At 38.7% G+C, this 23,978-nt stretch overlaps 1 protein-coding gene across 2 annotated transcripts in view; it reads left to right on the forward strand.

Moving 5' to 3' along the window:
• The window catches only part of PLXNA4 (plexin A4), a 1,056,784-nt gene that overhangs the window by 761,411 nt on the left and 271,395 nt on the right, over nucleotides 1–23,978 (forward strand). For both annotated transcript variants that reach the window (XM_077264448.1, XM_077264449.1), the window contains 2 exons: nucleotides 9,268–9,391; nucleotides 16,297–16,450. In XM_077264448.1, coding sequence (XP_077120563.1) covers nucleotides 9,268–9,391; nucleotides 16,297–16,450 — 278 coding nt within the window. The remainder of the gene's footprint in view (nucleotides 1–9,267; nucleotides 9,392–16,296; nucleotides 16,451–23,978) is intronic.

The following is a 23,978-nucleotide window of genomic DNA, read 5'->3' on the forward strand; positions in this document are numbered from 1 at the left end:
TATTAGATTATAAGCTGTAATGAGAGCGTCTCATGGACAGTATAGTATATAAACAGTTATAGATTTGCTGCCCGCTTATAGATAAAATATGCTGAAGTCCTTTAACTTCTTTTAAAATATTATTTCATTTTCAATTTGCACTTTTTGTGTGTCTGTGAAATGATAATGTTAAAGATTTGTTGTGAAAAATTGATCTAGGATGAATATGGTCTTCATTTTTTAATTTTTTGCAAAATAAAAAAAATCTAATAATTATACATAGTAAGCACCAGGCTTGACAGGACCAACCAACCTTTTAATGTGTATTTGGGTCTCATTACGCCAACAACCTGGGAAAGATATCAACTGCCCGATCCATTTGTTTTCAGGGAGATAAGTTCTGGCAGAGGATTTTATCAGCTTATTCCCATCTTCCTACTAAAATAGATAGTGGGTTGGAGAAGACCGCAATCTAATGTGTATGCTCAGCCCAATAATAAGATTTTAAATTGGAAATAGAAATTCCTCAATAAATGAAAGTTTACTTGCAAACTTAAAATAACATCCAAATGTTTTTTTTTTCTTTTAAGAAGCAACTTCTCTGATACATGATGCCTTCTTATTGTACTGAAGATTTCCACCGTAGAAACATTCATCACAATTTCTTGAAGCAATTTTTTAAAATAAATAAATAAAATAAAATAAACATTGCCATTAGCATAGATTAATTGACCAGGGATTTCTAATGAGTTCTACATTTGAGAAGGCATATACCAATAATGCATTCCTCTGACTTTCTGCTAATTAAATCATATCTGATTGGTAGAATTTCAGTGGGTGTCTCTGCTGTGCCAAGCTCCCTTTTCTCTTTGAAAGATCTGATGAGAGCGGTTTTGTTTTCATGGCTAATAGCTCCCCTGCTGCACTATCGGCATCTGCCTCAGTTTGCAAGAATTTTATACACTTAACCCAGTACAGTGGATGCTTTGCCTTTGAGAATTACCATTAGAAACTCTTGCATATTTATAAAATACAGCAGAAGACGTGATTTTGTAGATCAAGATGCTGGTGGTAAAATTCACTTGTGTGCTGCCTTCTGTCGTTGCAATGTCTGGCTCATAATATGCAGTAGACAAAATAAGATGTTTTCTTATTTTGTTCTTTGATTATTGAAAATCACCCCGTCAGTTTGGCTTCAATACAGCCTCATTTTAGCATCCATACTATAATCAATACTTCTCATGGTTTTCTGCATTGCACTTCAATCACCATAGGGTAATATGGACATTAAATGAGGTGGCACCAAAGTGCCTCCTGCATGTAACTCTGCAATATGTAGGAGGTCTTCAGCTTTCAAAATGTTAACATCAATAATTTGACCCATATTTTAACCCCTTTCTGACATCTGGCGTACTATCCCGTCGAGGTGGTATGGGCCCGGATGACCACCGACGGGATAGTACATCATCACCGATCAGCCGTGCTCACGGGGGGAACGCAGCCGATCGGGGCCGGGTGTCAGCTGACTATCACAGCTGACATCTGGCACTATGTGCCAGGAGCGGTCACGGACCGCTCCTGGCATATTAACCCCTGACACACTGCGCTCAAAGATGATTGCAACATTCTGGCGGCACAGGGAAGCATCGCGCAGGGAGGGGGCTCCCTGCGTGCTTCCCTGAGACCCTCGGAGCAACGCCTCTCTGCAGGCCTGGATCCAAAATGGCAACAGGGGGCCTTCCGTGTCCTGCAGGGAGGTGGCTTCCAAGCGCCTGCTCAGAGCAGGCGCCAGGAAGCCTCTCTGCAGTGCCTGTGTGATCGCTGATCTGACAGTGCACTGCAAAGCGTCAGATCAGCGATCTGTCAATATAATGTAATGTCCCCCCCTGGGGCAATGTAAAAAAGTTAAAAAAAAAATATTTGCATGTGTAAAAAAAAAAAGTCCTAAATAAAGAAAAAATATATATATTGTTCCAATAAATGCATTTCTTTATCTAAATTTTAAAAAACAATAAAAGTACACATATTTAGTATTGCCACGTCCGTAACGACCTGACCTATAAAACTGTCCCACTAGTTAACCCCTTCAGTGAACACAGTAAAAAAAGGCAAAAAATGATGCTTTATTATCATACTGCTGAACAAAAAGTGGAATAACAAGCGATCAAAAAGACCATGGTAAATAACCATGGGACCAGTGAAAACGTCATCTTGTCCCGCAAAAAACGAGCCGCCATACAGCATCATCAATGAAAAAATAAAAAAGTTATAGTCCTCAGAATAAAGCGATGCAAAAATAATTATTTTTTATATAAAATAGTTAAAAGCGCCAAAACATAAAAAATGATATAAATGAGGTATCGCTGTAATTGTACTGACCCGAAGAATAAAACTGCTTTATCAATTTTACCGAACGTGGAACGGTATAAGCGCCCCCCCAAAAGAAATTCATGAATAGCTGGTTTTTGTTCATTCTACCTCACAAAAAAATCAGAATAAAAAGCGATCAAAAAATGTCACGTGCCCGAAAATTATACCAATAAAAACATCAACTCGTCCCGCAAAAAACAAGACCTCACATGACTCTATGGACCAAAATATGGAAAAATTATAGTTCTCAAAATGTGGAGACACAAAAACTATTTTTTTGCAATAAAAAGTGTCTTTTAGTGTGTGACGGCTGCCAATCATAAAAATCCGCCAAAAAACCCACTATAAAAGTAAATCAAACCCTCCTTCATCACCCGCTTAGTTAGGGAAAAATAATAAAATTTTAAAAAAATGTATTTATTTCCATTTTACCATTAGGGTTAGGGTTAAGGCTAAAGTTAGGGTTAGAGTTAGCGTTGGGGCTAAAGTTAGGGTTAGGTTTAGGGTTGGGGCTAAAGTTAGGGTTAGGGTTTGTGCTAAAGTTATGGTTAGGGTTGGGGCTAAAGTTAGGGTTAGGGTTGGAGTTAGGGTTGGGGCTAAAGTTAGGTTTAGGGTTGGGGCTAAAGTTAGGTTAGGGTTAGGGCTAAAGTTAGGGTTAGGGTTGGGGCTAAAGTTAGGGTTTGGATTACATTTAAGGTTGGGATTTGGGTTGGGATTAGGTTTAGGGGTGTGGTTAGGGTTATGGTTGGGATTAGGGTTAGGGGTGTGTTTGGGTTAGGGTTTCAGTTAGAATTGGCGGGTTTCCACTGTTTAGGCACATCAGGGGCTCTCCAAACGCGACATGGCGTCCGATCTCAATTCCAGCCAATTCTGCGTTGAAAAAGTAAAACAGTGCTCCTTCCCTTCCGAGCTCTCCCGTGTGCCCAAACAGGGGTTTACCCCAACATATGGGGTAATAGTGTACTCAGGACAAATTGGACAACAACTTTTGGGGTCCAAATTCTCCTGTTACCCTTGGGAAAATACAAAACCGGGGGATAAAAAATAATTTTTGTGGAAAAAAAAAGGATTTTTTTATTTTCACGGCTCTGCGTTATAAACTGTAGTGAAACACTTGGGGGTGCAAAGTTCTCACAACACATCTAGATAAGTTCCTTGGGGGTCTAGTATCCAATATGGGGTCACTTGTGGGGGATTGCTACTGTTTAGGTACATCAGGGGCTCTGCAAATGCAACGTGACGCCTGCAGACCAATCCATCTAAGCCTGCATTCCAAACAGCGAGCCTTCCCTTCCGAACTCTGCCATGCGCCTAAACGGTGGTTCCCCCCACATTTGGAGTATCAGCATACTCAAAACAAATTGGACAACCACTTTTCGGGTCCAATTTCTCCTGTTATTCTTGGGAAAATACAAAACTGGGGGCTAAAAAATAATTTTTGTGGGAAAAAAAAGAATTTTTATTTTCACGGCTCTGCGTTATAAACTGTAGTGAAACACTTGGAGGTTCAAAGTTTTCACAACACATCTAGATAAGTTCCTTAGGGGGTCTTCTTTCCAAAATGGTGTCACTTTTGGGGGGTTTCAATGTTTAGGCACCTCAGGGACTCTCCAAACGTGACATGTCGTCCCATCTCAATTCCAGTCAATTTTGCATTGAAAAGTCAAGTGGCTCTCCTTCCCTTTTGATCTCTGCCATGCACCCAAACAGTGGTTTACCCCCACATATGCAGTATCAGCATACTCAGGACAAATTGCACAACAACTTTTGGGGTCCAGTTTCTTCTGATACCCTTAGGAAAATAAAAATTGGGGGCAAAAAGATCATTTTTGTGAAAAAATATGATTTTTTATTTTTACGGTTCTACGTTATAAACTTCTGTGAAGCACTTGGTGGGTCAAAGTGCTCACCACACATCTAGATAAGTTCCTTAGGGGGTCTACTTTGCAAAATGGTGTCACTTGTGGGGGGTTTCAATGTTTAGGCACATCAGGGGCTCTCCAAACGCGACATGGCGTCCCATCTCAATTCCAGTCAATTTTGCATTGAAAAGTCCAATGGCGCTCCTTCCCTTCCAAGCTCTGCCATGCGCCTAAACAGTGGTTTAACCCCACATATGGGGTATCCGCGTACTCAGGAAAAATTGTACAACAACTTTTGAGGTCCAAGTTCTCCTGTTACCCTTGGTAAAATAAAACAAATTGGAGCTGAAATACATTTTTTGTGAAAAAAAGTTAAATGTTCATTTTTTTTAAATATTCCAAAAATTCCTGTGAAACACCTGAAGGGTTAGTAAACTTTTTGAATGTGGTTTTGAGTACCTTGAGATGTGCAGTTTTTAGAATGGTGTCACACTTGGGTATTTTCTATCATATAGACCCCTCAAAGTGACTTCAAATGTGATGCGGTCCCTAACAAAAACGGTGGTGTAAAAATTACAAATTGCTGGTCAATTTTTAACCCTTATAACTCCCTAAAAAAAATTTGGTTCCAAAATTGTGCTGACGTAATGTAGACATGTGGGAAATGTTACTTATTAAGTATTTTGTGTGACATATCGCTGTGATTTAAGGGCATAAAAATTCAAAGTTGTAAAATTGCGACATTTTCAAAATTTTCACCAAATTTCCGTTTTTTTCACAAGTAAACGTGAGTAATAGCAAAGAAATTTTACCACTATCATGAAGTACAATATGTCACGAGAAAACAATGTCAGAATCATCAGGATCTGTTGAAGCGCATTCCAGAGTTATAACCTCATAAAAGGACAGTGGTCAGAATTGTAAACATTGGCCCGGTCATTAATGTGCAAACCACCTTTGGGGGTAAAGGGGTTATTTAATGCAAACCTGATTTTTTTCTATAATGTTATTTCAATGTAGTGTTGTATGCCACATTAATAGTTAGGCCGGTGTCACACTTGCGTGTGCAATGCGAGAAACTCGCACGAGTCTCTCGCATCAATACCTGGCACTGCTGCCGGAACTCAGGACCGGAGCACGTGGCTGCATAGAAATACATGCAGCTGCACACTCTGGTCCCGAGTGCCGGCGTCAGCGCCGGGTATTGATGCGAGAGACTCATGCGAGTTTCTCGCATTGCACTCGCAAGTGTGACATCGGCCTTACTCCAACCCCTTCACCATGAATTCTGTTTTCACTTTCCTGACAAGGCCAAATGTAACAATTCTGACTAGTGTCAACAAATCCCAGTGATTCTGAGATTTTTTTTCATGAAACATTGTTCTTTGTGTTACTGGGAAATTCAGTTGGAATTTATTTGCTTTTATTAGTGTGAATATCGGAATTTTGGCGAAAAATTTGAACATTTTTCTATTTTCATGTTTTAAGTGGCTTTGTGTGGCCTACATGACAGGAAATACTCAAATGTGACACCATTAAAAAGTGCTCAAAACCACATTCAAGAAGTGTATTAACCCTTGAGGTGCTTTACAAGAATTAACCCCTTAACCCCAGAGATATTTTCCATTTTGTGCTTTCGTTTTTTGCTCCCCCTTCTTCCCAGAACCATAACTTCTTTTATTTTTCTGTCAATATGGCCATATGAGGGCTTGTTTTCTGAGGGAAGAGTTTTACTTTTAAATGACTTTATTCGTTTTAACAAATCATGTACTGGAAATTGAGAAAAAAAAATCCAAGTGCAGTGAAATTGTAAAACAAGTGCATTCCCACAGTTGTTTTTATTTTGCTTTTTTACTATGTTCACTAAATGCTGAAATTCACATGCCATTATGATTTTTTTTTATCTAAGTGGTGAAAAAAACTGCAAACTTTGTTAAAAAAAATTTGTGCCATTTTCCGATACCCGTAGCGCCTACATTTTTCGTGATCTTGGGTTGGGTGAGGGCTTATTTTTTGTGTGCCGAGCGGACGTTCTTAATTATACCATATTGGTGCAGATACAATCTTTTGATCGCCCGTTATTGCATTTTAATACAATATCATGGCGACCAATAAAACGTAATTCTGGTGTTTTGACTTTTTTCTTGCTATGGTATTTAGCGATCAGGTTAATACTTTTTTTATTGCTAGGTTGGGCAGTTCTGAACTTGGCAATACCAAATATGTGTATGTTGGTTTTTTTATTGTTTTATTTTGAATGCGGCGAAGGGGGCTGATTTGAGCTTTTATATCTTTTTATATCTTTAAAAACATTTTTTTTACTTTTTTCATGCATCAATAGTCTCCATGGAAGACTAGAAGCTGCAGTACTTCAATTGCCCCTGCTACACAGAGGCGATGATCAGATCTCCTGTGTGTAGCAGAATACCTGCAGAAGACCTCTGGTTGTCATGCCAACCCATTGGTGACCCGCGATCACGTAACGGGGTCATTGATGAGCAGATTTCCAGCACGATTGCCGGAAGTGCATGTTAAATGCCGCTGTCAGCGGCATTTAATGGGTTAATAGCTGCGAGTGGATCGTAATTCCACCCGTGGATATTGCAGGTGCATGTCAGCTGTTCAAAACAGTTGACATGTGTCGGGAAAGATGTGGGATCACTAGCGGAGCCCACATCAAAGGGATGGTGTCCAACATCGTCGTACTATAATGCCCGATGTCAGAAAGGGGTTAAAGCAATGAGGAAGGAAAAAAATGAACATTTCAATTTTTCCCACAAAAATGTTCATTTAGCCCCAAATTTTCCATTTTTACAAAGGAATAAGAATAAATGAATCGTACAATTTAATTTGCAATTTCTCCTGAGTACGCCGATACTCCATATGTGGAAAAAAACTACTATTTGGGCAGATTATCATGCAAACCCTGTTGTAAGCGCGCAGCTTAGATCGGAGGATAAATGTGCACCGAGTCTTACTGCGATCTTTGGGAGGCAGAATAAACAAATCATCAGCAGGTGAAGAATTCATTGTATTTATTTTTTACGCTGTTCCTCATACGGTATAAGTGATTACATGACTTTATTCTTTGGGCCACTGTGATTACAGTGATGCCAGATTTATATAGGTTTTTTCTGTTCTCCTGCTATCACACACAAAATACACATTTTTTGAAAAAAAAGCTTTTGCATTTCCATATTTTGAGATCTGTAATTTTTGTATATTTCTGCCAACAGAGTCATGAGAGAGGTTGATTTTTGGTGGATGAGTTGATGTTTTTATTGGTACCATATTTGGTCACATAAAGTTTTTTTTATTGCTTTCTATTCTGATTTTGGGAGGCAGAATGAGCAAAAATCAACAATTCTGGATTTTTTTTAAATTTTTTTATGCCCTTTATGCCATTCACCCTGAAGTAAAAGTGATAAGACAATTTTATTATTTGGGTCAGTACATTTACAGCGATACCACATTTATGTCATTATTTTTTTTGCGCTTTTATAGAATAAAAAATATCCTATAGAAAAAAGAATTGTTTTTGCACCACTTTATTCTGAGAGCTGCAGCTTTTTTATTTTTGCATTGATGACTGTATGAGCTGCATGACTGCTTGTTTTTTGTAGCACAAGATGATGTTTTCAGCAATACCATTTTTATTTAAATTTGAATATTTGATCTCATTTTACATTACTTTTTGTTCAGCGCTATGATGAAAAAGCATAGTTTTTTGCAATTTTTTTTTAATTTTATGGTGTTCAAGTAGGGGTTAACTAGTGTTTTATAGTTTTATGTAGTTTTATAAATCACTAGTTAACCCCTACTTGAACACCGTAAAATAAAAATAAATTGCAAAAAACTATGCTTTTTCATCATAGCGCTGAACAAAAAGTAGTGTTTTATAGGTCAGGTCGTTCCAGACATGGTGATACCAAATATGTGTCCTTCATTTCTTTTTATTTTACATAAATATACATATTTATTGGATTCATATTTTTTCTTTTTTTGTACTTTATTTTTACAATTTTTAAAACTTTTTTGTTTTAATCTTTCTCCAGGACTAGACACCAACTTTCCCTGCAATGATTGCTGAGATAATACTATGCATTGCAGGGCATTAGCTCACTGCATTGCAGACAGGAAGGAGGCATGTCAGCTCATGCTCTGATCAGGAGCTTACAGGCCACCATACCTGGTGACCAGCAGCCATCTTTCGGCCCAGGGTCAACATGGAAACAATTAGCACAAATAGATCACAATCACTTTGTGCCGATCGGAGCCATAGAGGAAGCTCCCTCCCTCTGCTATAACTATCGATGTCGCTGTCACTAATGATAGCGGCATCAGAGTGGTCAAAATTCCGCAATCAGCGCTAGCTAACACTGATCGTGGGCATTGCCCCAGGGTGTAATTTATCATATCGCATTGACACCCGCATTTGATTGTGTTGGCGCTCAGAATGAGCCTGCAAGATCATCGTACCGTACATGTAATGTGGTTTGCAGGAATGTACCTCCCGCAGTGCCATACATGTAGGGTGGATGTCATGAAACGGTTATTTTGGCAATTCTCTCTAAATGAAGAGCTGGGACATTTCTTAGGTTTTAATTCTTCTGACTGTATTTAGCTTATAATTATTTAAGCTTTCTTTAAAGTTTCTTAAAATGATGGATTTTCACAAACATTTTACACACATTCCATGTGGAATCTGCACACTATCCACTTCCCAGTGTAAAATCTACCCGGTTGCCCACACAAGACAGACTTGAAATGCATGTCATGTAAAAAATTGGTGACATATTACTTATATTAGTGACTTATTAGGTTGAACTTGATGGACTTATGTTTACCTTTAATGCTAAAAACTATGAAACTAAGTCCATCTTGGAATTTTGACACTGATTATTTTGTAAAATTGCATAACATTTTTCAATTTTAAAAATCCTATGTGCGCGCAAACTTAATTTCAAACCAAAGTAAAGTATCTGTTGTCGCAGGGTTTTCTTGATTTTATCTTGAAAAGTTTAATCAAATTTTTCTTTTCCTTTTCTCTTTTTAGCTGTACAAGAAAAGAAAGATGTGAGCGATCTCATGAGGCCAGAAGATTTGCATCAGAGATGAAGCAGTGTGTCAGACTCACGGTCCACCCAAACAATATATCTGTCTCCCAATACAATGTCCTGGTAAGGATCAGTTTTCACCATAAAAAAAAATTGCATTTGTTTGCAATGGTCATACATCAGTCAACATTTTACAACCTAAGGTGTAATATTTGATCTAACATCCCAGACACCTGCTGAGCTACCCAGACGCAACGCAAGTCAAGCAGACAAGAAACCTCAAGACACACAGGAAAATATGTTTGAGCTGAATGTCTCATGATTTATTAACAGTATGAAACTAGACTAAATATAAGTATACCCAAGTCATCCAAATGCATGCAGTGCTATATGTTAGGTATTGGTCCAATAAAAACCGGGCACAAGGAGCAATATAATAAAATAGGAATGTTCTCCATTTATTGTTTTTTTTCCTGATTGCACACATCATGCTGCCCCTGCAGAGTGTAGTCAGCACAGAACTATTCTTTTTCCAATATTCTTCAATTATAAATTTACATAAATTAGTATTTAGGCCATTTTTCAGTGGCAATAATTCAATAATTCATTCCGGTTTGCTGAAAATGGGAGCAATCTACTGAACATCAGATGTCCTATTAGTTGGGGGTTCAGGTATAATAGGTGCAATTTATAGAAAGATTTGCCTAATAGTCAAACAATTGCTTCTGAATTGAATCTATAGGAAGACAGACTTATCATCCTGCGTGTTAAGGCCACAGTCTGTACTAGAAATTGAGATAAGTCTCACGGGGCTTAAGCCATTCCACGCCAAGTGATTGGAAGCAGGGAAAGATTCACATCTCACATTGCATGTACATCACATCAATTCATTACCATGCGACAAGCTGAACTGCACTTGCATTAGAAACATAGGTTTTGCGGTTTTTTTACAGACCTCTAAAATTGACTATTTTTGCTTGATTTAGTATTTATTCTCTTGAATGCATCTTTATATCGTTAGTGATGTCTAAAATAACTAAAAAAGCACAGCGCAGAGCTTTAAATAGAAAAATATATTTTTCCATCTACTGGCTAACACAGTACAAAGATATAGAGCTTTAAATAGTAACTATACTTTTTTTGTAATATATCTTATTAGAGAAAAATTATTTTTTCCCTACTTTTGATTCACTTTTTGTTTCCTGAGAAAAATACTTTTTTTCCCTACTTTTGTTTCATTTTTGTTTTCTCTGCTGAACATTGACTCTCACAAACTGCTCAAATTTTCCTACAAGTTTGTCTGCAGTGAGGGATCAAAGCAAATATATTGCCTATAAGACAAAGAGCAGGGACAGAAACTGTCTGTCTGGATTACACAAGCAGAAGGGCACAAGGCGAAACTCCTGAGGCTTCTTGTGCTGAGTGAATAGCTGATATAAAAAAAGAATACAAGTCATATAATGGCGACGGAATGTGCTATTCCTCATATGCGCATACAGCTACCTGAATTACACTTTAAGCAAAGATATATTATAACACATAAATAAAATGTATGCCTTAAATAATGCTGTATATCAGTATGTTGTATACTGCAGGCACGATTGATTCCATGCCTCATTATGCCCATTGCTCGAATATTTGCTATGTTATCTTTATTATCTGTATACAAATATTACTTCATTTTTTTACATTTCTTAAAGAAATCTTGCCTGAAAAAACTGTCATTCATCCAGGTTCTGCCATTGCCGTTAGGCCAAGTGCATTGGCAAAAGAGTACATTTAAAGGGAATCTATCAGCAGGGTTTTTTTATGCACTCTAAGGACAGCATCAGGTAGGTAGTTTTAAAACATAGATTTCAGCAATTTGTCACTTATATGTGTGCTGTTGTTTACTTACCCTGAAGGTTTTATCACCTGGTGATTATCTTTGCTGTGACTAGCTGGCCACAGGATCAGTGATCCAACCACGCCCCCTCCTGTGATAAGCAGTTCACTATTAATAGACAATGTGCATACAGGGCCTGGTGTGGGCGAGGTTAGCTTCCTCATCTCTGCTACATGCTAAATCTAAAATCTCTGATTGTGTCACAACTGCTGCACCCATTAATCTACATGATAAAAAATTGGAATCCAGGTCTCTTTGCCTATATCATGCTGCTCTCAGGGAAGGTAGCAAAAACCTGCTGACTGATTCCCTTTAACACTTTCTGCTCCATCTTTAGAGATTGGTATCACTTTAAGGACCTGTATCAGGTCAAAAATAGGCCGTTTTTGCTTGCTTATTTTATCCTTGCTGCTCCCTGAGTAAGTTGCTATTTTTTTTTAGAATAAATCTGTACAGTTCACTTTACCAAGACCATAAATAGTAGCATCAAATAAAACACTCATATTTATGGAACCGTGTGGCAAATTGAAAAAAAAGAAACCGAACACTCAAAAAATAAGAGCAATATCTGGCCTCTTCTGACCTGGCCAGAGGTCCTCTTTAGGCACTTAACGACCAGGGGTATTTCAGTTTTTGAATTTCATTTTTTTTCTCCCCTTTTTCCCAAAGCCATATCTTTTTATTTATACCTTTTTGGTGTAGATACGATCTTTTGATCTCCCATTATTGCATTTTATTGCAATGTAGCGGTGACCAAAAAAACCATAATTCTGACCTTTTCAATTTTTTTCTCGTTACGCCTTTTAGCAATTGGGTTAATTCTTTTTTTTATATTGATAGATCGGGTAATTTTAAACTCGGTGATACCAAATATGTGTATATTTGAGTTTTTTATTCTTTTATTTTGAATAGGGCAACAGTGGGGTGATTTGAACTTTTATATATTTTATATTTTTTTTTATATTTTTCAAAACATTTTTTACTTGCGGGACTAGAAGCTGCAGTACTTTAATTGCCTCTGCTACACACAGGCGATGATCAGATCGCCTGGGTGTAGCAGAAATGCTCACTTGCTTTGAGCGCCGACTATGGGGTGGCGCTCATAGCAATCCAGCAATGACAAACATAGAGGTCTGCTGGAGACCTCTGGTTGTCATGCCAACCCTTCGGTGACCCGCGATCATGTGATGGGGTCACCATGGGCGGGATTTACGACTCCCCTTCGGTAAGCATAAGTTAAATGCCGCTGTCAGAGATTGACAGCGGCATTTAACTAGTTAATAGCCGCGGATGGATCGCAATTTCACCCATGGCTGTTGCGGGCACATATCAGCTGTATAGATCAGCTGTCATGTGCCCAGAAAGGTGCGGGCTCAGCGCTGGAGCCTGCACCAAACAGGGGGAGTGCAACGTGGTTGTACTAATTTGCCCAACGTTGGGAAGGGGTTATAGAACAGAACGGTTTCATAATAAATACCTGCAATGCAAAACTTGTAATTTTTTTATGGAATTTCCTTTTAATTTTGCTGAGCGCTTGCTTGTTAAATTGGAATAGTTGTGATGAGCATTCAAGCATAATTTTGCTAATATAAAATATGGCAAAAATAGAGAATGTTTAAGCCCTCTTATTACAATTCAGCTGATGGCAGATTCTGTGCACTCTATTGCTCTTCTTCTGGATATCTTCTAATGACAGAAAACTCTATGAAAAGTCCATTTAACTAAAGATAATAGAGTGACTCAGTAATAACCGGCCCTCCTGCCTTTAGCAATTGTGTTTTTCAAGAATCTACAGCTTTAAAAAGAGTAATTGATTTTCTTTGGCAAAAATTCACTTGATTGCAGTGTTCTGGGGTAATTATTTGCAGCAGAATTATTTTAAAGATTTACAAGATCTATTCTGAATAGATATTCTGCTCAGAGCAGCGAAGAATAACAATACTATTTCAGCATAATGTGCTCATCCTTGAAATCGTCAATTTCTTTGAGCGTCTCATCTTTTCTTGGTCTGAGCGGCCCAATTGTATCTACATTGCGTGAAGCATCGGCTTTTTGCAAATAATATTATTGTGCTCGTTCTGTTCTTTAGCACAGGAAAAAAAATCACATTCAATATTGAGCAATATTGAACAAGCTCTGTAGTTAAACAGAAACATTGTCAAGACATTTTAATTGTGCTTCTTTTAAACTTCCATTCTTAGTTTTTGCTTCTTTCATTTCTATTCCTATGGAAATAAAACTACTCACTGGGATCTTTGCAGTTATTGTACCAATTTACAGGGTATTGAAATCATTTTCTATAAACTAGAAATGAAAAACAGAACCTGTGTTCCATAAATGAAAAATTATCTCTGTGTAATCACTTTATTAAAGGGGATGCGTCACCAGATTTCTCCTTACAAACTGGATATTGTATATTCTTTCAGACCAAATTAAACTGGTGTATTTACTTTGAAAATGGCAGAATAGATGTATCATCTTTTTTAAAGTTATCATGTCCAGGTGTAAAATCAGTAGTTTATCACATGAATAAATCTATTTAACACTGTTTACAGTCAAGATCAAGTGACAAATCCTTTATAAGTACACTGGGGCATAAAAGTGCAATAATTGGTACTGGTAGATTCAATGTGCCACATATCTGTGAAAAATTTGACATGTCCAACTGACTTTAAAAAATATACATGAAAGGTGTTTGGTTAGACTAATTAGTACTAATTTTTAGCACAATTTGGACTTGTGGTAACCGCGGGGTGGTGCACATCTGTTCAGTATGTTGTGAGGTATACCAATTACTTGTAGTATTTACTTGTATGCCAATTACTTGTATGCAGTGTGTTCCATTGAGATATCTTTGACAAAAGTTGATGATTGATTGATTTTTTTTTCTACTGCAGAAATACATCAGTGGCTTATAGTTTCACAGTTTTTAAGATTGAAAACCTAAAGGCTGAGTCACACATAACGATATCGTTAACGATATCGTTGCAATGTCACACTTTTGGTGACGTAGCAACGATCCCGCTAACGATCTCGTTATGTGTGACAGCGACCAACGATCAGGCCCCTGCTGGGAGATCGTTGGTTGTTGGGGAATGATCAGGACCATTTTTTGGTCGCTGATCACCCGCTGTCATCGCTGGATCGGCATGTGTGATGCCGATCCAGCAATGTGTTTACTTGTAACCAGGGTAAATACCATTGTAAAAGTTAAAAAAAAACAATACATACTCACATTCTGATGTCTGTCACGTCCCCCGGCGTCCACAGGGTTAAAACTGCTTTCGGCAGGAGCGCTGCTATTGAACGCGCTGCTGCCGAGAGCTTCCCTGCACTGACTGTGTCAGCGCCGGCCATAAAGCAGAGCACAGCGGTGACGTCACCGCTGTTACTGCCGGCGCTGACACATTCAGTGCAAGGAAGCTCTCGGCAGCAGCGCGTGCAATAGCAGCGCTCTTGCCGAAAGCAGTTTTAACCCTGTGGATGCCGGCGGGGGACATGACAGACATCAGAATTTGAGTATGTAGTGTTTTTTTTTACCTTTACAATGGTAACCAGGGTAAATATCGGGTTACTAAGCGCGGCCCTGCACTTAGTAACCCAATGTTTACCCTGGTTACCTTGGTGCTGCAGGGGGACTTCGGCATAGTTGAAAACAGTTTCAACAATGCCGAAGTCGTTCCCCTGATCGTTGGTCACTGAAGAGAGCTGTCTGTGTGACAGCTGCCCAGCGACCACACAACGACTTACTAACAATCACGGCCAGGTTGTATCGCTGGTCGTGATCATTGGTAAGTCGTTTAGTGTAACGGTACCTTAAGACCTAGACTTAAGTTCATTGAGTTCATCCTTTATCCTAACATGTTGATTCAAAGGAAGGCAAAATAAAACATGGGGAAGACACTAATAGTTCCATATTATGGTAAAAATTCCTTCCTGACTCCACATACGGCAATCAGACTAGTTTCCTGGATGAACGCCCCATCACAGAATCCAGCACCCATAACCTGTAACATTATACTTTTTAAGAAAGGCATCCAGGCCCTCCTTGAAGTTTAGTAATAAATCAACCATTACAACATCATATGGCAGAGAGTTCCATAGTCTCACTGCTCTTACAGTAAAGAATCCGCGTCTGTGATTACGATTAAACCTTCTTTCCTCTAGAGGTAGCAGATGCCACCTTGTCTTCATTGCAGGCCTAGGTGTCAAAAGATTATTAGAAAGATCTCCGTACTGTCCCCTCATATACTTAATAGATTACTTAGTAGTCTATGTAGTAATATATACCACATCCAGTATCTACCCATAATAAATGGGACAATCGCCAAAAATAAATTCATCAGGAAAAAGAGAGCGGCAAATAAGTCTTGGATTGACGGGGAAGATTGAACAATATGAAAAAAAGCCTGGATGACACAGGGAATATGTCTGAAACCAACTAACTAGTTCAATTGACCTCTATAATAAGTTATATATTATTAGAAATAGATTATCTCTTATTGTGACAGGTGAAATTGTCCTTAAGCTATTTTCTTCACTACTGAAAGGTTTGTTAGAAGGGCAAGTAGTAATGTGAGACATAAACATAAAATGAAAATGCCTTGACCTTTGGGTGATACAATATATAAAAAGGTAAATATGTATATATGTATAGTTCTGTTCCATGTATCTTTAGCTTGTCATATATCAAAACAAATGCATACTGTTAAAAACATAAGATTAAAAAAATGAAAAAGTGGGCTTTTCATTATTTTCTTGCATTTCACCCTTAGCTTTGTAAACAAACTTAACATGGGCAAGGAAACTATGAGTTTGCAAAAGTATATTGGCTGTATAAAATTCATATAGAAAAATGTCATTACAAAAACATTTTAGTAAAGAAGAAAATAACATAAGTAAAACCAACTTACCCAAAAAATAAGTAATACAAAAAAATTAAAAAAAAGAAATGGAGGAAGTGCCCGGGTGTCAAGTGATAATACATAGACTATCCATATACTGAGGGCTTCGTAAGATTATGGCATTGTAATAAAAACATTTTTACAAAACCTTCTGTACCTTCTTTTGTTCTTTCCCCTCTTCCTTTATTATGTCTCACTTGAAGTATGATGCTAATATATTTATATTCTATGGATTGCAGCTAGTTTTGGAAGCCTACAATGTCCCGGAGTTGTCTGCTGGGGTCAACTGCACATTTGAAGATCTTTCAGAGATGAATGGGCTTGTAGTTGGAAACCAAATAAAATGTATTTCCCCAGCAGAAAAGGAAGTTCCACGAATCATCACAGAAAACGGTAAGAAAGTAACAAAGACCATGCTTTTTTCTTCCATTGTATTTTGTGCTCCTTGTTTTTTTTTTCTTGTTTTTTTTGCTTTTTACAAGGCTTAAATGGTATGATTTTATTAACTAGACTGAACCATTTAAAATATGACATTTTACAGTAGATGCCAGCGATTTAGGACTATATTTATTTAGCATTTGTATTGCTTTTCTTTTTCTTTTCCTGAGACATTGATTCTAGGCGTTTTTTCTCTGCAAGCTAGTACCTAGAAAGAATCCTATGCAATAGACATATAACAAAGGCAGAACAGCAAAGATGATATAAAATATTAAGAACAAGGAAAAGGTCAGTTTCAGTCAATAACAGTAAAGGAAGCAAATATGTTGGTTTCATGCTGGGAGAGAAAACAGAGAACAGAAAATGGCTTGAAAGGTTTTTGGGCCTTGAAGGTGCATTCTCGCTTAATCGAGGTTAGAATCAACGTTTACAAAGTAAATCCTTTATTATCTTTCCCATGGGCTCCATTTTTAAATAAAGCTTGACTGGAAAAGGAATCAAATAGATAACTGTGACTTTCAGTAGGCTGTATATACATATTAAATGCACCCAGAAGACATACTGTGAAGACCACACTACAAGGAGTCTTAGTATTTATGCATTAGAAAATGTATTAATTGGAAGGAGAGATTAGGAAGGTTGACAGCTGATTTCTGTATTTAAAGACATTTATCATACTAGTTGCTTCAAATCCTCTACCACATTAGTTGTTTTGTGTTAATATGTCACCTACCCACATACCACACAAATGGTTTCTTGTTTTCCTTACACCCCACAGGTGAGAATTACATTTTTACTTGTGATCAAATATGCCATTTTTATTTTCAGTCTTTTCATATTATAGTTATTGAGGGTAAAGTAATTAACACATTTAAATAACATGATATCTTTCTTAGAACATACAATACCTTCAGTAATCGACCTATCTTAGCATATGAATAGGGGTATGCAAATTAAATTAAATATATTTACGTAGAAAACTGGTGACATGTTCAATACTTATTTTACCTTTTCATGACATATTGTACTTCATGATAGCGGTAAAATTTCTTCAATATGACTTGCATTTATTTTGGAAAAAAACGGAAATTTGGCGAAAATTTTGAAAAATTGGCAATTTTTAAACTTAGAATTTTCATGCCCTTAAATCACAAAGATATGTCATACAAAAAAGTTAATAAATAACTTTTCCCACGTGTCTATTTTACTTCAGCACAATTTGGGAACCAACATTTTTTTTGTTAGGAAGCTATAAGGGTTAAAGTTTTCATTTTTCCAACAATATTTACAAAACCATTTTTTTATTAACCGCATCACATTTGAAGTCACTATGAAAGGTCTTTATGATAGAAAATAACCAAAAGTGACACCATTCTAAAAACTGCACCTATCAAGGTGCTCAAAACCACATTCAAGAAGTTTATTAACCCTTCAGGTGCTTCACAGGAGTTTTTGAAAAGTGAAAAAAATGAACATTTAACAATTTTTTGACAAGGGTAACAGAAAAAAATGGACCCCAAAATTTGTTTTGTAATTTCTCATGAGCATGCCGATACCCCATATGAAAGGTAAAACCACTGTTTGGGTGCATGGCAGAGCTTGGAAGGGAAGGAGCACCATTTGACTTTTTGATTGCAAAATTTGCTGGAACAATTGGGGAACGCCATGTCGTGTTTGAAGCGCCTCTGAAATCCTGGTATGAGAAGAGAAGAAAAGAACCACTTATGACGAATGAACACTATATATATATATATATATATATATATATATATATATATATATATATAAAAGGTAAACTTTATTGGGGGCACTTCCCCTGACGAAGCTGTCCGTGTAACAGCGACACGCGTTGGGTTCCCCCACGCCGCACCCTGCCTTCCCTCCTTGGCCACACCGCATGGATAATTACAGGATGGCTGTGTCCTATATGTGAGCATTTCTTTCGATCTCATTGAGCCATCAGCCAGTGTTAGCATATTTCTTGGCACTGCTTTAAGCCAATTTAAAAAAATATTTCCTTCTGACTGTACCCTGGCTTATTATTAGCTAATCTTGCCATTATTCAGCTGGCAGTTGTTTTTTCAGTGCCTATCTTTCTTTTCTTACTCTGTATGTGAGCGATGTTTATCATCTTGTCCATTGTACATCTGATTTCTTATATATTCAAAGGAGCTATACTGGTTAATGTATATCATGTTTAATCTTCTGATGTTGATTGGCACTCTTTGACTCATCATCCAATCTTCTAGCCAAGGCATGTTGTATTGTATATTTTCGCACATAGGTACCAGGGTATTGAGACATTATCACGTGATTGGTTCTTTGTATTGTATTCATATTCAAGTTATGATGGTTTACCTGTTCAATGGCAGGGTGGCCATGGGTGGATGTTTTCATTGTTTTTAGATGTTTTTATTATTGTTGTGAATAAAGTTTAACTTTTATATATATATATACATATATTGGTGGTGTGTATTCGTCATAAGTGGTTCTTTTTTTCTCTTCCCATACCATGATTGCTTAAACAACTTGTCTGCACCCCTGTAACATTGATTCAGTGATTTGTAGAGTGCTAGTTACATAGCAATATAAACAGTTAAAATCCCTCACAAGTGATACCATTTTGGAAACTAGACCCTTCAGGCAATTGATCTATATGTGTGATGAACACATTGAACCCTCAGGTGCTTCAAAGAAGTTTATAACATTGAGCCCTGAAAATAAAATAAAAATCAAATTTTCCCCATAAATATGTTTTTAGCCCCAAATGTTGCATTGTCATAAGGGTAACAGGAGAAGTTGCACTATACAATTTGTTTTTCAATTTCTCCTGAGTACGCCGATACCCAATATGAGGGTGAAAACTACTGTTTGAGTAAAGGGCAGGGCTCGGAAGGAAAGGCGCATCATTTGACTTTTTAAATGTTAAAGGTTACCTGTCGCCAGGTTTGGCCGATACGAGTTACGGCCACCGCCTTTCAGGGCTTATCTACAGCATTCTATAATGCTGTATATAAGCCACTGATCCAACCTGCAAGAGAAGAAAAATAACTTTTATTATACTCACCTGGGGGCGGTCCAATCTGATGGGTGTCGCTGGTCTTGGTCCGGAACCTCCCATCTTCTTGTGATGCCATCCTCCTGCGTGCTTCATGTGGATGACTAGTCCATGCGTCATCCACATGGGCTCTCCGGCATCGTGCTCCTGTGCAGGCATACTTATCTGCATCGTTTAGAGCAGAGCAAAGTAGGTGTCGGGAAAGGTCAGAGAAGCTCAGCACCTGTGAATTGCAAGTATTTGCTCTGCCCTCAACATGGCTGGTAAGTACGCCTGCACAGGAGCGCAATGCCATGGAGCCTGTGAAACAAGCAGGAGGGCAGCATCGCAAGAAGATAGGAGATAGGAGGCGCCGGACCAGGACCTGCGACAACCATTGCACTGCCCCAGGTCAGTATAATGAAAGGTATTTTTCTTTTGGAGGTCAGATTGGGGGCTTATCTACAGCATTATAGAATGCTGTAGATATGCCCTGAAAGGTGATGGCCGGTAATCATATCGGTCAAACCTGGTGACAGGTTCCCTTTAAATTTCCTGAAATCATTAGCTGAAATCATGTCCCGTTTGTAGAGCCCCTGATGTGCCTAAACAGTGGAAACTGCCCACAAATGACCCCATTTTGGGAATTAGACCCCTCAATGAATGTATTTAGATGTGTGATGAGCACCTTGAACACCCAGGTGCTTCATAGAAGTTTATAACTTTGAACCATAAAAATTAAATTTTGCATTTTCATAAGGGTAACAGGAAAAATTGCACCATACATTTTGTTGCGCAATTTTTCCCGAGTACACCGATACCCCATATGTTGGGAAATACTACTTTTGAGGCACCGTGCAAAGCTCAGAAGGGAAGAGGCACCATGGAGTTCAGATTTTGCTGGAATGGTTTGAGGATGCCATGTCATATTGGCAGAGCCCCTGAGGTGCCATAACAACAGAAACCCTCTATATATGAACTCATTTTACAAACTACACTCCCAAATGAATTCATCTAATGGTGCAGTGATCATATTTACACCACATGTGCTTCACAGAATTTTATAACATTGAGCGGTGAAGAAAGAATAAATTACATTTTTACCACTAAACTGTTGTTTTAACCCCAAGTTTTTAATTTTTCTAAGGGCAAATAGGAAATTGTTTTACAACAAACCGAGGTCCATTTTATCCAAAGTGTGCCAATACCCTACTTGCTCAGAAGGCAAGGAGCACTAAATTTTACCATTATGGTTTGCATAACTGACTCCATTTTACAAACTATCTAGGGGTGCAGTGATCATATTGGCACCATGGGTGTGTCACAGAATTTTATTCCATTGGGCAGTGAAGAAAGAAAAACTACATTTTTACCAGTAAAAATTAGTTTTAGCCCCATATTTTACATTTTCACACAAGAAGTGGGTAAAAATAGCACCATAAATTGTCCCACAATTTCTACTGAACTTGGCAATAGACTTGGGAGGAATAGAGTGCTATTTGCCTCCTGGAGCGCATGATTTCCTAGAACAGTTTGCAGACTCCATACACAGAGCCCCTAATTACTAGAAGAGCAGAATCCCTTCAGAAACAAGTAGTAATGAATGTTGCAGAGTGAAAATTGCAAACTGCAGTTGCAGTGACCAGTATTCTTTAGTGACCAGTACGTTGCAGTCACCAGTATGTTATGCCCAGCCTGCGCTTCTGGAGACATGCACCTGTAAGTTAGGTGGGCTCTCATCAATTCAGAAATACCAAACATGCGGATGCTATATGTGGTTTAGGTACACTGTAAGGCTCAGAAGTGAGGAGGCATTTGGAGAACAGAGAATTTGATGAATTTATTTTGGGGAGTGAGGAGCCATTTCGCTTTTCCAGAGCCTTTGTAGTACCAGTAATGTGCAAGCTGCCTATATTTCTCTTAAGAGATGACAGACCTGAGTGGAGACTTGCTTTATTTGTGGATTGAGTTGAAGCTTTTATTGGGAACATTTTACATAACATTTTGGATCACATTTATCTGGTGCTCTACGCTGAGCACTTACTTTGGGGTTTCCATCTAAATCTCTGAGTGACATGATTCAGATGAAACCCTCAAGTGATCCATTCACTATAATAAGGCAGCAGAATTACTCTGGACTCCATCTGTCCTCTGTTCAGCAGTGTCCTTTTCAGAAGTGCACAAAACTGTCGCCGAAGTTCCATCCTAATCACGTATTTCAGAGATTTACACGGAAACCCTGGTAAGTGCTCAGCGCAGAGTGCAGGATAAATGTGTGTCGAGCCTTACTGTAATCTTTGGGAGGCAGAATGAAAAAAATCAACAGCAGGTGAAGATTTGGCTTTATTTTTTACACCATTCCTCTAGTGGTATAAGTGATTGATTATTCGGGTCAGTGCGATTACAGAGAAGCCAGATTTATATCAGATTTTATAATTGGCTGCTGTCACACATTAAAAGATGCTACCTCATATACTCGAGTACAAGCCGAGATTTTCAGCCCATTTTTTAGGCTGAAAGTGCCCCTCTCGGCTTATACTCGAGTCATTATCCCAGGGGGTTGGCAGGGGAGGAGGAGCAGCGGAAGTGGCGACTGTCACATCATACTCACCCCCTCCTGGTGCAGTCTCTGCTTCTCAGATGGTCTCTAGCGCCGGCATCTCTTCCTGTGTTCAGCGGTCACGTGGTACCCCTCATTAAAGTAATGAATATGGATGCGACTCCACACCCATAGGCGTGGAGCGCATATTTATTGCTTTAATGAGTGGTACCATGTCACCGCTCAGCACTGGAAGGAGCTGCAGGCCCCGGGATAAAGCAGGGAAGTGCAGAAACCATGCCAGGAGGGTATGACGGGGGAGAGTGAGCCATGCGATATTCACCTGTCCCCGTTCCACCACCGGGCTGTGTCTTCTGCATCCTCTGGCTGTGACGTTCAGGTCAGAGGGTGCTATGATGTGTTTAGTGCATGCCCTCTGTCTGAACAGTCACTGACATTTTTTTTTAATCACAGCAGCAGTAGCATGCTGGGCATATTATTCTATGTAGCATATTATGGGGCCATCAACCTTTATAGAGGTTTATACCTGTTGAGGGCAGAGCAAAGTACTGCAGTGCGCAGGTGCCAGGAAAGGTCAGATAAAGTACGCCTGCGCCGGATCCGCAGCGCGAAGACCAGAAGAGGACGTCATCTGATGAAGATAGGAGGCGCCGGACCGCAACACCCATCAGACCACAGTGGGACCGCCCCTGGGTGAGTATAATCTAACCTCTTTTTCTCATCTTTTAGGATACATCGGGGGCTTATCTACAGCATTCCAGAATGCTGTAGATAAGCCCCTGATGCTGGTGGGCTTACCGCACCCTCGATTTTGGGGGTGACAGGTTCCCTTTAAACACATGCACATTATACAATGAACAGATTGCTAAGGGAATAGGAAATGAAGATTTTTTTCCAAGAGTTCTAATTTATTTATTAAGAATATTTAAGAAGCATTTTTATTTCAACAATTAGTGTTAGGGCTTTAAACATGCTCCTTAATAGATTCAATCAACCAGGCTCACTTATGAAGTGGTACTTCATAAAAATTATCACAAAAACTTACCGTACTTTCAATTAACTAAAATATCCAATAAATCATGTTTGCAAAACATTAAGACCTATTTATAATGAGTGACCAATACTATTATGGTTGTTAAAATCTAATTAAAGCACCACTCCAGTGTTTTTTTTTACTTTCAGCACTGGAGAGGTTCTACTAAACTAAGTTTTCTGACTTATTATGCTCACCAGTCGCAGTCTTCACCATTTCCCAGCTCTTCTTCTCGATCCTGTTCCGCAATCTTGTGACCGCAACTTCTGACTGACCGGAAGTCAGATGTAATGGTCACAAGCTATGAGAGCCTTGTTCTGGCCTCTTTCTGGTCTTCATAGACTTAAATTGTGTTGTGACTTCTGTATAACCCAGCAAACACTGTGCAGATGATGACTGGAGTGGTGCCAGGAACAGATGAGGACGGTGGTTGGTAAGTATGATATTAGGTGCAGGTAGCTTAGATTAGTGGAACCACTCCAGTGGTGTAGAAAAAAAAATGCTAGAGTGGTGTTTAACCCTTTTCCAACATTGGGCTTATTAGTATGCCAATGTCATACTCCCCCTGTTTGATGCGGGCTCTGCAGCTGAGCCCGCACCTTTTCAGGCACATGACAGCTGATCTATACAGCTAACATGTGCTTGCAACAGCTGCGGGTGGAATCGTGATCCACTTGCAGCTTTTATCTTATTTATTCGCGCTAACTGGAAGTGCGTTGCTAATCCCACCCATCGGTGACCCTGTCACATGATCACGGATCACCAATAGGTCAGCGTGACAACCAGAGGACTGCAGCAGATCTGTATGGTTGTCATTGCCGGATTGCTATGAGCAATCACCTGATTGCTATGA

The sequence above is a fragment of the Ranitomeya variabilis genome, chromosome 5 (genome assembly GCF_051348905.1).
Source record: "Ranitomeya variabilis isolate aRanVar5 chromosome 5, aRanVar5.hap1, whole genome shotgun sequence".
Taxonomy (NCBI): Eukaryota; Metazoa; Chordata; class Amphibia; order Anura; family Dendrobatidae; genus Ranitomeya; species Ranitomeya variabilis.